The 15,860-nt window shown below is 39.4% G+C and overlaps 3 protein-coding genes across 5 annotated transcripts in view; 2 read left to right on the top strand and 1 right to left on the bottom strand.

Moving 5' to 3' along the window:
* LOC149932805 (uncharacterized) overlaps nt 1–1,630 on the bottom strand; it is a 185,647-nt gene extending 184,017 nt beyond the window's left edge. For all 3 annotated transcript variants that reach the window (XM_090156968.1, XM_090156970.1, XM_090156969.1), the window contains exon 1: nt 1,052–1,630. In XM_090156968.1, coding sequence (XP_090013094.1) covers nt 1,052–1,115 — 64 coding nt within the window. In that variant the 5' untranslated portion in view covers nt 1,116–1,630. The remainder of the gene's footprint in view (nt 1–1,051) is intronic.
* Nucleotides 1,631–1,812: 182 nt separating this feature from the next.
* RpL40 (ribosomal protein L40) lies at nt 1,813–2,716 on the top strand. Its single transcript, XM_090156972.1, has 4 exons — nt 1,813–1,933; nt 2,129–2,236; nt 2,298–2,487; nt 2,550–2,716. Exons 2-4 carry the CDS (start codon nt 2,134–2,136, stop codon nt 2,641–2,643), a joined length of 387 nt encoding a protein of 128 aa, XP_090013098.1. The 5' UTR covers nt 1,813–1,933; nt 2,129–2,133; the 3' UTR covers nt 2,644–2,716.
* Nucleotides 2,717–3,442: 726 nt separating this feature from the next.
* Nucleotides 3,443–7,262, top strand: LOC149932803 (uncharacterized). Its single transcript, XM_090156432.1, has 3 exons — nt 3,443–4,166; nt 6,474–6,702; nt 6,870–7,262. The coding sequence occupies exons 1-3, from the start codon at nt 3,943–3,945 to the stop codon at nt 7,134–7,136; spliced, it is 720 nt and encodes a 239-aa protein (XP_090012558.1). The 5' UTR covers nt 3,443–3,942; the 3' UTR covers nt 7,137–7,262.
* Nucleotides 7,263–15,860: the final 8,598 nt, after the last annotated feature.

Genomic DNA, 15,860 nt, shown 5'->3' with positions numbered 1-15,860 from the left:
CTGAGGGAAATTTGCCCAGCCCAAAAAAATATACGGGAGAGTAAAATAAACTATAGAGAATGACGCTACTGACATAAAAATTTGAAGGGGAAAAATGCGCTTGACGCGCGTGGATTCTCGCGAAAAAATTCGGATCGTATTACGACGATAAAAACGTTACGAACACGCGGAATTTTAATTTCGGGTGTAGTTGTAAAAACAAATTTAAGAAATATAAGCCAGATTATTTCAAGTTATTTTTAGTTTCGGGTATTTTATTACGGAGGAGTTTATATATTTTCAGCTAGCGCGGCGGATTTACGACAATTTTTAAGTTAACGACGACAATGACAAGTCCAGAACGTTATGGAATTTCGGCAGACGCGTAAAAACTTTGCAATTTTTTTTTAATAAGGCCTTATTAGGGGTACGAGCTAGGCCTATTCGGAAGCGGCGAGCTCTCTCACTTTCTGCGGCATTTCGATGTTCGCGGAGCAAGGCACCTATCGATTTTTAGGCGAATCGTCTGGAAAGCAGAGGAGGCAGCAAAGTGTAGGAGAAGAGGGGGGCCAACTCCAGAGCCGCTGCTGCAGAGTTGTTCCGCAGCTAGGCCTAATTTTTGACAGCACACGGCACGTTTACCACGACAGCTAGCTTTACTTAAAGAACACGATCCGATTCGCTAATAGAAACGCATTTCTCACTTATTTTTAATCGCGATTATACGCTCGAATGCTCCGAGTTTAGGCTATCCATTCGATAATACGCTCGCAAACACTGACCTATTTTTAAGAGAACCTCATTTTAATCTTAATCTATTCTAATAATTTTACGTTAAAAGGTGTTTGTAATATTCCAAAAACGTTGTTTTGACCGGCGTCCTCCTCTTATTGAAAGTGACCATGATAAAAAGCGACGTTTTGAAGAACCTACCCGGGTTTGAGTTTCCTTCATTTTGGGACGAATTAATCGATTTCAGATTTAACTATTAATTAAAAAACTAACTCTAAAATTAGGAAGGGAATCTGTGTAACACTCTAGGAGCAAAAATGTAAATTTGAAAAAAGCATACCTGTATTGAAGGCCCACAAACATAAGAATAACGCCAGCAGCTGGCATGATTTCTTCAAAATCATCTCATCTAGAGTTCTGAAATCGAAACGTTCGCCGCTCCTTCTCCAGTGTCAAAATCCAGCGTGTCGGAGAATCGGATGGTGATAAACAAATATTATTCTCGATGGGATAAACCGGGAAAGAATATCGTTATCCGCCAGCGAACGACCGACGAAGCCGCCGATGTCCGTACACATTTGCCGGACTTTCAGGAGGCGCACAGTCCGCGGGACGCAAAAGCGCTTTCGGCTCCCTCCAGAAACCTCTCTCTCTCTCTCTTCACTGGAACCGATTCTTCAGCGACCAAAGGAGAATATACGCTTTAGTCCCTAATTCACACTTTGTCCACCGCATTTAGAACCGAAAACCACGAATAGACCACTAATGGATGTATCGATGATCAGAGAAGACTATACTCCGAACATTTTCCTATTCAGTAATGAGAAAAATTCATTCACTTTCCGACATTTCTTACGACTCTCCCGCAAGCCGGTAGATGAAACGCGTCGCGAAACGCCAAAGAAGGCGGTAACCACCATCTTCCTCTAGCGGCGAATCGACGAAGCGACAAACAGGAAACGCATCGAAGTTCAATCGTAAGACGCTGAAATGAAACATTTTTTTGTAAAAATAAATTATTTGAGAGCTAGTATAAACATTAAATTTAAAAACTGTATACAAAGGATAAATTTAAAATTGTTATTTTTAAATAAATTGCGAAAATTCAGTTTAAAAGCTATATTTGGCACTAGGCGGCGCTTTACTCGTACGCGCTTTGATTTCAGATAGAAAACCCCGTAGCTTCGCTTATTCCATTATCCTCGTGTCTTAGCTGAAAGAGGTTGGTGATTTTGAAATTTATATTTTTAATCTTTTAAGTTGGGATATTTAGTGTTATTGTTGGGAAAATCAAATTTTTTTAGATTTTAATATAAAATTGCTTTTCTTAGCAATAAAAAATATATTCTACCCTATTCTTGTAAATCTTTGAAGAGGTAACAATTAGAACCCGACTCTAAGCCTTGTATCATTTCAGGCAAGATGCAGATCTTTGTTAAAACTCTAACGGGTAAAACCATAACATTAGAGGTTGAACCCTCTGATACTATTGAAAATGTAAAAGCCAAAATTCAAGATAAAGAAGGTACATTACTTAAAGTAGCTACTTTAGTCTATATCCACTTCAACACATTTTTGTTTCATAGGTATTCCACCTGATCAACAGCGATTGATCTTTGCTGGCAAACAATTGGAAGATGGCCGTACCCTTTCTGACTACAATATTCAAAAGGAATCAACTCTTCACTTGGTATTGAGATTGAGGGGAGGTGTTATTGAACCCAGCTTGAGGATCTTGGCGCAGAAATACAATTGCGACAAAATGATTTGCCGAAAGTACGAGTCGTAACAAATTTTGGTTTATTTTCTTAATATTTCAATATAAATAATTTTTATAGGTGCTACGCTCGTCTACACCCGAAGGCAACCAATTGCCGTAAGCGCAAATGTGGTCACTCGAACAATCTCCGACCCAAGAAGAAGCTGAAGTAGACCCTGAACATTTCAAATTATTTGATGTACACAGCAGATTTTTCTGTAAAATAAAATTCCCTTGAACGTGAAACTTTGGTTTTATATATTGTGGGTATAATAATAACATGAGAATAAAATTCAAAATGATTATATCTATCGCTTTTGTCAGAAAATATGCCTGGGATTATGAGCCACCTCATTAGTATGATATCCACCTTATTTAAACCATAGGCCAATAAAAGATTTCATCTTTTATCTGGCGATGTTTTAATCTTAATTACTTAATTATAAGGTGGGAAATGATTTGCATTTTCTAGCTTGATCAATGGTTTCTGAACAGTCAATGTAAGGTGTTGATTATAGTTCCCAAATTTTATTTTTTCGAGAGCATACATATGGTGTCGGCCAAAGACCTTAGACACCAATATAGTTCCCAAATAATAGTACAATAAAACTTACACCAACTAATTAAACTACAGCTCGGTTTTAGAGTGATACAAACGTTTTTCTAGCTATGAGCATATACAAAATTATGATACCGTAGATACTGTGGCGCCATCTACAATTATTTAAAAATCTAAAACAGATCACGTTATTTAAAATCTTTAAAAAATTTAACATGAACTGAAATTAACTATTAAAATAAAGCGGAAATCTATAAAGTAGGGTTTAAAAATTATTACGCTGAAGATGGCGATTATTTCTTAGCTATGATTAAATTAATCGATAAAAACTACTGGATTTATACTATACTGCTCTGACAGGTGTTATTAGTTTTGTAGAACGGAGAGGGGGATGGAGATAGGGCGGAGGATCTGGCTGAATGCTTCAAACACGGAGTTCGTAAAACTCTTACTCTTGGACAGATCGAAATTAAAATCCCTAAAGACAAATAGAGAGAGCATTTTAGCCTTGAAAATAGAGAACGCGTCTCTAGATTCGATCGGCACTTTTTAGGTCCTCTCGAAACGGTAGCGCGTCTAATTCCTGAAAATGAGCTTCAGGGCAAGTCTGGCTGCCCGCGACTGCCGACCCACTGGCTGAAAAGCGTATGACGTTCGGTAGCGGCTTACAAATTCCGCTCTCGCCATAACGTTTAATCGCGCTTTCACCGGGGAACAGTGAGTTTAACGATCTCCGCTTTCGACGCGTTCCAGCCTTCATTTACAATTACGGTCATTACGGCTTTCAAAATTCCGGAAGTTAATAACGCCGGTGCTAAAGAAGAAAAGACGGACCCTTCCCGAAAAACAGAGCAGCGGGGAACGAGTGATTCATTCGAATGGTGTTCCTCGACGAGGATGGTGCGACGGGGCGATGGTAGTGACATTACCCGAGTCGCGGACCCCAGACATCAGCGAAATCAATGACAATGTCCTCCTCTTGGAAGAAGAGGATGAAGACGAAGAAGGTGAAGGTGAGGAGGGCCAAGGTGAGGGCGAAAAGGATGACTCTGACATGGAGTTGGAACTGGTTGCTGAACAGAACAACCAGAACAGCGAAAAGAGTAGCACCAGAGCCAGGACCCACGTTATCACCAGGTAGGCAACTGTATCCATAACTGTTAATTACATATAGAGGACAGAAGCACTATATGATGATCAATGTAACCCTACCACCTGGTATAAAAGTATTAAAAATGGGGTTTGCTGGCTTAGGCCTGAGGTTGATGCCTTGGGTATTAGCTAGTTGATTAGTATTTATCCACTTCTAAGTGAATTACATTTTAATTTAAATATGAATTTAGTGACTTTTAGGATGATAGCTATACGCTTGGATAAGTGTTCGTACCGTTTTGAATGAATGAATTAATCGTTATTTTTCCACCCAAAATATTCATTTACATTAGGAAAGCTCACAGGGATATTTAAATTTTGCATTAGTTAACCTAAGTGTGTCAGAATTTATAGCCCGGTGTACCTAGTAACAGAGACCATACCACCGGAGGTCTATCATCATAGTGCCCTACGCCAGCGTCCACCTAGCCCGGACAGGTGACAAATCCAGCATGGGTAGTAGTACCCCAACGGGGTCTCGATCGAGAAACGGTTTGAAAGAATTTTTGGATTGTCTCCAAAATTCGTCTGTTGCTGACGTCACCCAGATGAGATCCCATTGATTTTCAATAGGATCTCATCTCAGTGACGTCACGATGTTCGTTAGCAACGAAGTTATCAACCTGAGCCCTCCGCAACCACAGCGTATCGAGGCAACCTTTTATAGCCTAAAATTTACTAACCTTGGTAGTACCCTACTACTGATGGTCGCACTTTTGACGCGAGCCACTCAACCCAGCAGAAGGTGCAGCAATGGGTGGACCATTTCCCACACAGCAGTGGGATTAAGAGTGGATGCTGTAGCAACTCCAGCCAACACCCTACCTACGGAGGTAAAGAGTCAAACCCTTTGGAGAGAGCTCCTAAAGGGAAACGACGAGCACACAGCAGTTCAAGTAACCCGGGCACAGCTGGCACCGGAGATCCCGGTGTGACTCCAAAAGACCGGGAAACAGGACCGCCGCGCCGTGCCCTCATACGGACGCCCGCCGCCGCACAGCTGGCTACCCAATCCGCCGAGGCGGCTAGTTAACCTAAGTATTAAAATTAAAGAAAAATAAAAAGATACTAAAAATAGTCAAATATAATTCAAAAACCCAGATAGAGGTTGGAACATTTTTTAGCCCTACGTTGGTCTATCCACCATGCCTTAAGAATGGATTTTGAGCTGTTAAGGTAGAGTGTGATTTGGGTGTTGTCCGTAGCTTACCGGGTAGGGAGAAACAACATGTAGATATTTCATTGTGTATAGTTTAAATCGCGAACACACCATCAGAATGTATGGTCCTCACCTTTGCAAGCTGGGAAAGTGGGATTCTTCACGAGCACAACCTTTGCCAGAAACATAAGTTGGCAACCGAGACCATTTGACGATAAAACCGTAAAGCTTCAATCTCGGTTACCTCGCAGCTTCGTCTTCCCATTTCTTTTGAGCCACCTCCAAAAACCTCTTCTTAACGAAGGAGGCTAAGGAGGCGTAGTTCAAACTTCAACTTTACAAACGACCTACGGGTGAGCTTGTACCAATGGGAACTTAACAGCGTCATGAGGACGTAATCGAATACTCGCTTAGGTATTCGGTTGGGATCCATGTATATCAACCTTCGCAGCAAGTTTCGTTTGCTTTAGGAAGGAAGACCAAATGAGTTCACTTTTAATGGCAGCTTTTTACGTTAAAATTTCCCCCCAACAACCACTTTTCCGACCACATGTTGTATTTGCTCTAGTTTCCGAGTTTTCGGGTCCTTGAAACTATGAGTTTAAGGAGAAACGCAACAACAGGCGAAGTATCTATGCCTAGTAAATTTTAATTATTATTCTTTGCCCTAACTCGACATAATCCGTAATTTAGAGATACTATAAATTAGAAAGAGCAATAATATCCTTAAGAAGATAAAATAACCATATAACGGAAACATATTCAGTGTCGTAGCGAGTAATTCATAAAGTGGGAATCAGAACTATACGGAAGTGGTCGAGAAAAGTATGTGGAAATTTAGTACATTCAATTTTAAAAGATTCGGGTATAAGAGAGGCGTAACAATGAAATCCCCCCTTGTCCACGCCACTTAACGGGCACCACCGGCGTTTGAATTTTACTGGTTTTCTGGGTGAGCTCCGGGAAAATACTAGAATATGATTAGCCGGTCCTGCTATCACGTGGTACAAAAGAGGCGGAGCTACCGGAGTTTCACCTAAATTTTTCAAACGCCGGTTGGGCCCTTTAACGATCTCGCACGATCTGTAAATTATTTTAAAACTTAAATGATGATGATAATTTTTATTTGTTAGATCTCGATCGACGAGTGACTTGTTCGTGTGTGATTTGGAGGAAGATCCCGTCAACAATGGACTGGACGAAGCTAGCGTCATGGTGGTCGAGAGTGAACTGGAGCGAGTTCAGAGTAACCCGGAGCAAGATTCCCAGGGCGTCATCTTATCCGGCTCTACCCCGTCACTCAAAGCTCTCAGGGAAGGAAGAAATACTAGATTGCGGAGTACCCTACCATCGTACTACGAGGTACTCTATGTCTCACTCCAGAGACGGGCAAAAAGCATATTTTTTAGGTCGCGCTCCTCTCATTTGTAAGCCAATACTACAAGAGCTCTTTGAAGAGTGGAGCGCCCTATCTAACAAAAACAGTTTTTAAGAGAACAAAATGTGAATAATTTAATATTTTATTGCAGCGTTCCCCCAGCGTAACTCTAAAGGACGACCCTTACCACAACCTTCTTCAAACGAGTGCCGAGAAAGTATTAATCAAACTAAAATCGCGCCAGCTAATTTTATCTCAAGAACAATTGAACTTTCACGGGCGTGACGGACGAAGCAGTTCGCGTCCTCAACTGAACGTCAACTCGGTTCCGAGAAAATTGAAGCCGTTGTTTTCGGGTGAGGAAAATAAAAGGACGTCTTTCAACCAAGGACACGATTCGGAATCGGAACCTTCCTGATATCCAGTATCCTCACTATTTCGTTAGTTTTAATCGCGTACTTTTCAATATTTGAGGCGAGCGCGATAATTGTGAAGAAAATTCTTTATGTTCGATGTTGTGCTTGACAATGCGTACAAAAATAGTCTACCATAAATAAAGCAAGTCTGAATTTATTTAATCAATATGAAATATATTCAATCTTGCCACGATAAATATATTTTAACGTGTCTATGTATACAAAAAAATACCGAATATCCGTCAGCATATTTTTTAAAAGCCAAATCGATATAGATCTAATTTCATTTTATTATCATTATTATTATTAATATCATAGCCCTCCGCTATAACAGTCAATATTTACGCGATAATAACATCGTGTATGTTCTAAATATAAATTGTTTTACGAAAATCCAGGAATACCGGTATGCGCATCTGACGAAAGTTCTGGTAAACAGAGTTTTTCCCTCGGATACCAAACCGGTAACTTCAGTCATTACATTACATTTGTGTCCCAAGATACGATAAACAAAAATAGTTCGCACGTTCAAAACGCGGTCAAAGAAAGAAATAAATATATAAGTGCTATTGATTAAAAGAGACTCCTTTCATTTATCACATTTCCACGCTGAATATTATCATGCCGTTTGAGGTTGCGCAATCACGTTAAAAGCACAATAATATCAGTAGTACATAATATCTGCCTTGGATATAAGTATCCATATCTTTATACTCCTAATGATATTTGGTTGAAAAATGTTACTTCGCAGGATCAAGCTGATTTTTCAAATTACTGTTCGCATAAGTAACATAATAAACAATAAGTATATCATTAAGGAAAAATTATCACCGAACTGATTTTGAACCTAATGCGCAATCTAGGTTTAGTTCTCAACACAGAGCCCCCTAGTGTCTAAATATGCCTAAGGCGAACAAGCTACTCAGTTGCCAGTCCAAATCGGAGCTTGGCGAGAATGTCGGTGTCGAAAAAAGGTTCGGTCAGGAAATTAGCATTAATACAATAGCAAAAGTGTCATACTTTTAGATATTATGTTACTTATGCTGTTAGCGAAATAATATTATATAAACATTATAAAGAATTGTTTCACTTTGAAAATATGGTTTACCTGTAAGTAAATGATTTTCTAAAATTATTTCATCAGAAAAATAAGGTATAAATATATTTACGTAAATATTACGTTTTACATCGTTAGGCGAAGTAATACAAGCACTATATTTTCGGACGTAATGCGGTGTATGCTTCGACGATTTGGCAGGAAGAATAGTTCCTATTGAAAACTGCCTCGAGCCGGCGAAGATATACACTTTTCATTTTTAAATCATAAATTGTTATAGACGTATGCAGACTCTTAAGTCAGGTCGGGCAACCCTCTATATTCTTATTGAGCAATTATTAGCGCCATTTTATTTTTTCCTAATTTAATCGAATTTGGAGCCCCCTCAGGTGAATTTCAGATCGGTCCATAGTCTATCCGGTGCGCACACTTACGCAAATGGATACTTCTTCAGTATTATATACTTCTGATAATACTAAACGTACGCGTATAAATTTAGCGTAAAGGGTTCTTTGTTTGCCACCGGGTCAAATACACAGCATTCAACCCAGCGGTTTGGGCTAAAACAACACGAACCTTGGTCAAAATATATCGCGTTTATAACTTTGAAATATCAATACGCGGAGATTTGCTTTTCGTACTACGGTTGCAAAGTGTAGAATTTATCCCGTGAACGTCAATTTTTGTACATTATATTACCGCCTATTATAGAATAGGCTGTAGAAAATACGAGTTACTTTTGGTTTATGTATGGGCTTATGGATTATCTTTAAACTGCCCTAAGCCTTGGTTCAATTTTAGATATTGCTTCAAACACTCTTCCCTCTGCAAAAATATTGATTATGTCGCCGTCATTGTAGTTTAATAAGATTCTGGTGTATTTTTTTCTCGTTAGAAGTCCCTGGGGCTGGGAACGTTTGTGCGGAATGACCATCGATTTTAAGCCCCGCCCCTCCTTTTCCTCTACCGGTGTCCCCCCCCCCCCTCCGGCCATCTAACAGCCACCGGACTCGAGGTCCGAGGCTCCCAGCAACAGGAAAACTTTAATTATCCCGCATAACGCTTTTTAAATCTGACTACAATTCGGATTTCGTGTTTTGTTTCGGACAGAAGTTACGCCAATTCACTCCCTCCCACTCTTGAATATTAAGCGAGGGTCAATGTTGATGACGTCAGTCTAAGTTCCGAAAGGAGTCAATTAAAGGCGTATATCCCGCTAAGCCAATCTTTGCTTTTATATCCAATTTAAAGTAGGATGGGCGACACGATTAAGGGTATGAAACGTACGCTAAGCGACAACCCGGGTATTATACAGGGTGTTTCAAAAGGTTATGCAAAAACTTTAAGGAGTTGTAGGGGTGAGTTGAGAAGTATGCCTGTTCTTTTCCCATTTTCCTACGATGAGTGAAAAGAGCGCCAAAGAGCTTCAAAATGTGGCCTACTAGCCCCTGGAAGTAGGCTGCTACAAGCGCAAAACCAAGTAGCAGGGAAATGCGAACATGAGGGTTTGGGTTCGTGTGATGGGTAAAAAAGGACTTTGTAAACAAATCGAGGTAACCAGCGTAAAAAAGTAAACTTAAACGGTATTTAAAGTCCCTGCTGCTTGGTTTTGCATTTGTTGCAGCCTACTTCCAGGGGCTAGTAGGCCAAACTTTGAGGCCCTCTGGCGCTCTTTTAACTCATCGTAGGAAAATGGGGAAAAACTGGCATACTTCTCAACTCACCCCTACAACTCCTTAAAATATTTGCATAACCTTTTGAAACACCCTGTATAGTAAACTAATCAGGAAAAGGAATTACGCCGTGTTGTAGATTACTGTATGCTTAGAAAATACACGTTACATTTCAGTTTCTTTTATGGCCCGGGAGCACGAATATGGGAATATGGCTATTGGAGAACCGTATCTTACTGGAGTTCTATTATCAACTTGCTATTTAAAACAAGAAAGCGTTTAATTAATATATCATTATTTTGTGATTAACTGTCGTAACATAAAAAAAACCGACGCCAATTACTTTTAAAACCTAATACTAATTTAGATTAATCTACTTAGGTTTAACCAACAATTTATTTAATGTTCTTGCACTCACAAAACTAGTGTATAAGTCATTAATAACTAAGTAAAGAAAACAACGTATTGTGGTACACTATATAGTGTACGAAAAAACGTTGTTTTCTTTACTTAGTTATTTATAATTTATTTAGTTATACTACGTTGAGAAGGGTAACTTAAATAAGCTCAATGGGGTGACGGAAAGGTTGGCACTTTCGCCTCGCAGCAAGAGGAAGCGGGTTCGATCTCAACTTGTGGCACTGGGTTGCAAGTTCTCCCACCTTTGGTTTCTCTTTTCCATAAAAACTTTTCGAGGCTAACGGTAAAAATTAGTGACGGGAGGTTGTTGGCTAGCGTGCCATGAAGGGCTTTGCACCACCATCCTACGGATTGTAACCCAGTTACCCGAATTAATTTCTTCAGGCCTAAGGTGGTGCCTAGTTGATTATTATTAAACTCCTTCCCCCTCAAAAGTCAAATCAACCCAGTTAATTATAAATAAATATATATTCTTGATTTAACGTTACTGCGGTACAATAAAAATAAGACGAGACAAGGTCAAGTGTATGACGCTTTTCGACCATCGTTTTATTATATTGAAGGTCACGAATACAAAACTTCCAGTCGTAGAAGAATAAATAAACCATGAATATCAATGAGACCGTACACGCGTCACTAATAGATCTCTCCAGCAAGGCCAACGAAGAGATTCCACTTCGAGTACAAAGGTCGATACGACGTAACTCGAGATAAATTATTCAGCTCGGCACGTTATGTTTGAAAAGGAGTGTGGTTTACGAACGTAGCGATTGAATCGTGTTAAATACTATACGATATTATCAGCGAGCGCGAGATCATTCCATTTACACGGTGAGTTACGTGTTTTTGTCTTCCAAGTTACGAGTTACGGAGAATAATTAATATCCGGAGCTGTTATTGGCGATTCGCGTGTTGTTTAATGGAGGGAATAGTCGACGCTTTTGGTCAACCACGACTTTTCTACACAGGTGGAATTACTCAGGCCTACGTGCTACGACTACCTGTCTTGCAAATATAACAGAGTTCGGGGTGCCATCTACCATTAAATAATGAATTGTTTTTTAAATGATTTTTATAAACTTTGTTTGGTATTTAACATCCTTGTGACAGCCGGGAGTAGTGGCGTACTCCTGTAATCCCAAGCGTCTGGGAGGCAGAGTTTGTGGATGGCCGTTTGAGGATGTCCGTTTGAGGAAGACCACCAATCCCCCAACGGGTGGTCGGAATACTTCCGCCACGGGTGTCCCCACCCCTGTCCCCACGTATCCCCCCGTTGGCGGGGCCGTTACACATATCTCGCCCTGATTAATCAAATGGACGAGAGGACTGAGTTGTCCCACACGTCACACTCGACTAAAAAAAAACACACACACACATCCTTGTGACCTAGTCAGATGGCTTAGGTTTGTTTGATTTTATATCTTTTAAAGGGGAACGGCCAAGTTTTTCCAAATATGGCCTTATTTCCGTATCAAAAGATTAACAAGACGTTCAATATACTAACACGTACTTTTTTTTGTCTTGAAAAAATAGCTTTTGGCCCAAAAAGTTGAAACGAAAAATAACGCCAGGTGTTTGGGTTTGAATTTTCGCCGCCATCTTAGGGGCTGCCGCCAGCGCCCCTAACCCCGTATGAGCGATTTGCGAACTATCCTAACTTTTAAAATCGCGCAATTTAGGCTTAGGTCTCTTATAACTGGAACGCGCCGCGCGTGCAAAACAAATTTTTTGCGTCTTCAGCAGCGCGCGCTTTTAAGTTGTTTTTCTGTTTCACCGACTTCTCACCAGGTGTCGCGGCGGACGCGCGCTTTTCGATGTCCCGAAATTTCTTTATTTTATTAAAAATTAACCACTCAAAATTTTTTGACGCGGTTTTCGCCATAAATTTTAGTTTTTAATGGGCTATAGGGCTATCTAACTGGTTAAAGCTTGACCGTTCCCCTTTAATGAAGCCTAAGCCTGCTACGTGACCTACCAATCCGTATTTTATTGACAATAAATAATGAAACTGTAATGTTTAAAATAAGTATTTTAAAACGTAATAATTTTGTTATCATGTTATTTATGAAGTCACATTCACATACCATTCATTCTTACATCTCAGCGCATTCACACACACATCCATACAGAGCGGGTAGGACAAGGGTCCATTAATTAAGTAGCTTCCCTCTCTATAAATTTAAAATATTTAATTTGCGATCGAATGCGACCTCAATGCGACAATGTACGAAACCAAGAAAATGAGTTGCGACATAACTATAAATAAATAATAAATAATAATTAGCTAGGCTAATACCGTAGGCACCACCACAGGCCCAATTCAGCTTGCGACTTTTAATGCCTTATTTACCGGTGGCCGGGTTAAGCTGGAATAAATAAAACTTTCAACTATTAACGCGACGTTATCAGACACCTTTACTTTCGAATGTGACATCTTAGTTAACGAGATAATCACTATCGTAAGTGGGGGGATACAAAGGGACAGGACAGGACAACCGTGGCGGAAGTGTGATCCCACGATCCACATCATTCTTGGCCTCCCAGACGCGTAGGATTACAGAAGTTCACCAACCTCTCGGCTATTTTAATTATTATGAAATTACAAGCTGTTTATATGAACAAGGGAAAAACGTCAATGACGACACATTCAACACAAAAATAGAACGCTGCAAAAATGTCTCCACTCATGGCACCGTACCCAATATAACCAACTGTTTATTGACAATATTAACCAATTTTTCGTTGACTACATAATAATTTGCCTTTTATTATACCGTCTAGTATCTATAGAAGAAGGCTTTTTTCGTGTGTATGCCGAAAGAACTAAGAAGCTCAGAGTTTGGGCTAAGGTCAAAGTGTAGTATCTAGCTGGGGTACCCGGTATTTCCCGGGGAAATATTCCAATTCGTATAACCTAATTATTAAATTAATTCAATTAATTAAAGTTGTTTTGCCACAGTCAGGGTACCATGAGATAGTATACCAAATGTGGTAAACCTAAGTTGAAAACTGTAGATTCCTATAGCGGACAAACATATATACAAACACTAATTTTTATATATTAGATAATACCAAGAATGTATTTATTTATACTCAGGGAGAATGAATATGTCGAGATTATTTTTAGCGTTTCTCCAATTCCACCCGTTGGGCCCACCGGTATGCTCCTCCGCTTTAATAAAATCAAATAATACTGCAATCTCATTGGTTCTTAAAAATTACGTTTTTCGACGCGATTAACGCTGCAGCGAGGACGCAAAAATAAGACAGCCTCCTTTTCCCCTTTAAGTGGTTTCCCCCGAGCTCTTCGGTTTCCCCTTCCATAAAAACTTGTCGAGGTTAACGGTAATAGTTAGTGTAGGGAGGTGTTGGTTCGCGTGGCGTGAGGGGCCTGCCACCACCCTCCTACGCATTGTAACCCGGCCACCTGAATTAATGGCTTTAAAAGTCGCTAGAGGACTTAGGCCTAGCTGATTATAATAAATAAAAAAAAAACGCGAAAATGGAATGTCGCTTGTTGTTGACTTTTACGAAAGGCAAATAGCCCTATTTTCAATTATATTTTGTGATACAATAGCTAGAACGTCTTAACGTCGTAATGCCCTTACAAAAATCTCAATAAGATAGAGGGTTCAAACGATATTATTCAGATTTTAGACTCATAACGCGAGGCATACAAAATCGATTCAGCCAAAATGTTTTGCATAATATACGATAAATCGACCTTCAACTCCTATTTCAATTTTCGAGGATAGGAAAGCGCAGACTTTACTCTAAGCAAGCGTATCAATCAAGCGTCCAGTATACGCTAAAGGGATTCTGAGAATTGAGTTTACCGAATATTCGATACGGCGTAGTCCACGTTATCTACTTGAACTAATCCCCCAAATCCAAGGTCAAACAAGAGTCCAGATGGATTTTTTAACCAAATCCAATCGTTCTCTTTTATTATTATCTCGCAACAACGGTGAATTTAGTCGGAAACCTATTAAGAGAGTACATGTACCGCCCGGTCCCAGCGCGCCCTTAATGTTGTGGTCTGAAAGGTGTTCTCGCCCTAATGGACCCGAAATTGCTATCTCGCAATAATCCAACTCGAACCCCTACAGGTTGAAATTAACGATTAGGATTTCATATTCGCGACCTAAAACTATCGCTACACCCCCTTTGGTTCGCCATTGAAAGCAGACGCTATTAGTTTTTCCTCGTGGTTATTCATAAATTTGACTTCTTAAAGGAGAACTGTCACCAAAACCTAAATTTACGAGGTTTTTTTAGAGAAAGATAGAAATATATTAATAATTATGTCCCTGAAATTTTATAGTTATTGGAAAAGTATTTAAAAAGTTACGCTACTTTTTCCGCAACCTACATCAAACGGCGTGTAAGGCATATTAAAAACACGATTAACTACAATCTACCAATATAACTAGGTTAAAAAGCCAAGGAGAATGTCGTAGCAGACGACAGTTCCGACCGAAAAACGATAAAACAGGGGAAAAAATATTTCGTTCACGAGATGGCGCTACAGGTAGGTTCAACCAAGCGGTTATGAGATTCTCGAGTCGGGGGGATAAAACACAAAATTTGGTTGCTTATAATAAATCAAATACTGGAAATATTAACATGAAATTTTTTGTATAACCATTTTTGGACGTCCTCTATCCATTTAAATGGTTTTTAACCAATTTTAGGGTGGTGACAGATCTCCTTTAAATAATGATACTTGCATTTTAATATATTTTTTGTATCGTTTGCTTATATATTGATAAGACTATTTAATAAAAAAGGTTCTTATGATTTTTTAATTTGCTTGTAGCAGACGCTAGATCAATCATAGGCGCAACCTCAGAGAAGCTAGCGTCGCTACGCCATCTAGACTCGTTTCGGTCGCCAATAGAATCATTGGAAATATCAGAAGATGGTTTTGAGATAAGTGATTTGGGCATGGACAGTCTGGACAGACACATTCGGATATCACGCTAAAACACGAAAGGGGTCCGTTAGTCGAAACTTCTATATTTGAACTATAAAAATGAGCCATAGAAATAAACCATTTGGTCTATATATAACTAAAAAAAAGTAACGCTTATTTTTAAAAGCGCTTTTTCACCTTCCGAAAAGGACAGAGTTCAAAGCTCGATGGAAAAGGTCAAGGTTTGGGCGTGGGGCTTAGAAAACTCGCGACCCATAGACCTAATTAAATATATACTTAGTATGTAGAGAGTATTGAATTAACACTTCCTTAAAAGTACCCCGATAATCGTGAACTTTTCCCAACTCCGGTAGAAACCCAATCTTTATTCTTATTCTACTTCCGTTTTCTCCAGTTTGAGGAAACGGGCGTGTACCTTTCTTTTCCGTTTTGTTACGAATGTCGCCCGTAAATTTGACCTTGCTGTATAGTCACCTTCAAATCGTGGTAAATGACTACGGTTAAATTATTCTTTGACCAATCAAAACTATTCTCAATAATTATAAACGGCGCCCTTTTAAAAATAAAGATCTTGAAGAGTGTCTGAAAACTAAATATTTCGCGTAATGATCAAACATAAAAGAGAGTGAAGGTTAATGTG

This window comes from Leiobunum rupestre, chromosome 8 (assembly GCF_980474605.1).
Source record: "Leiobunum rupestre chromosome 8, qqLeiRupe1.1.hap1, whole genome shotgun sequence".
Lineage (NCBI taxonomy): Eukaryota > Metazoa > Arthropoda > Arachnida > Opiliones > Sclerosomatidae > Leiobunum > Leiobunum rupestre.
Note: the sequence above shows the minus strand (reverse complement) of the source record. Positions and strands in the feature narration are given on the sequence as shown.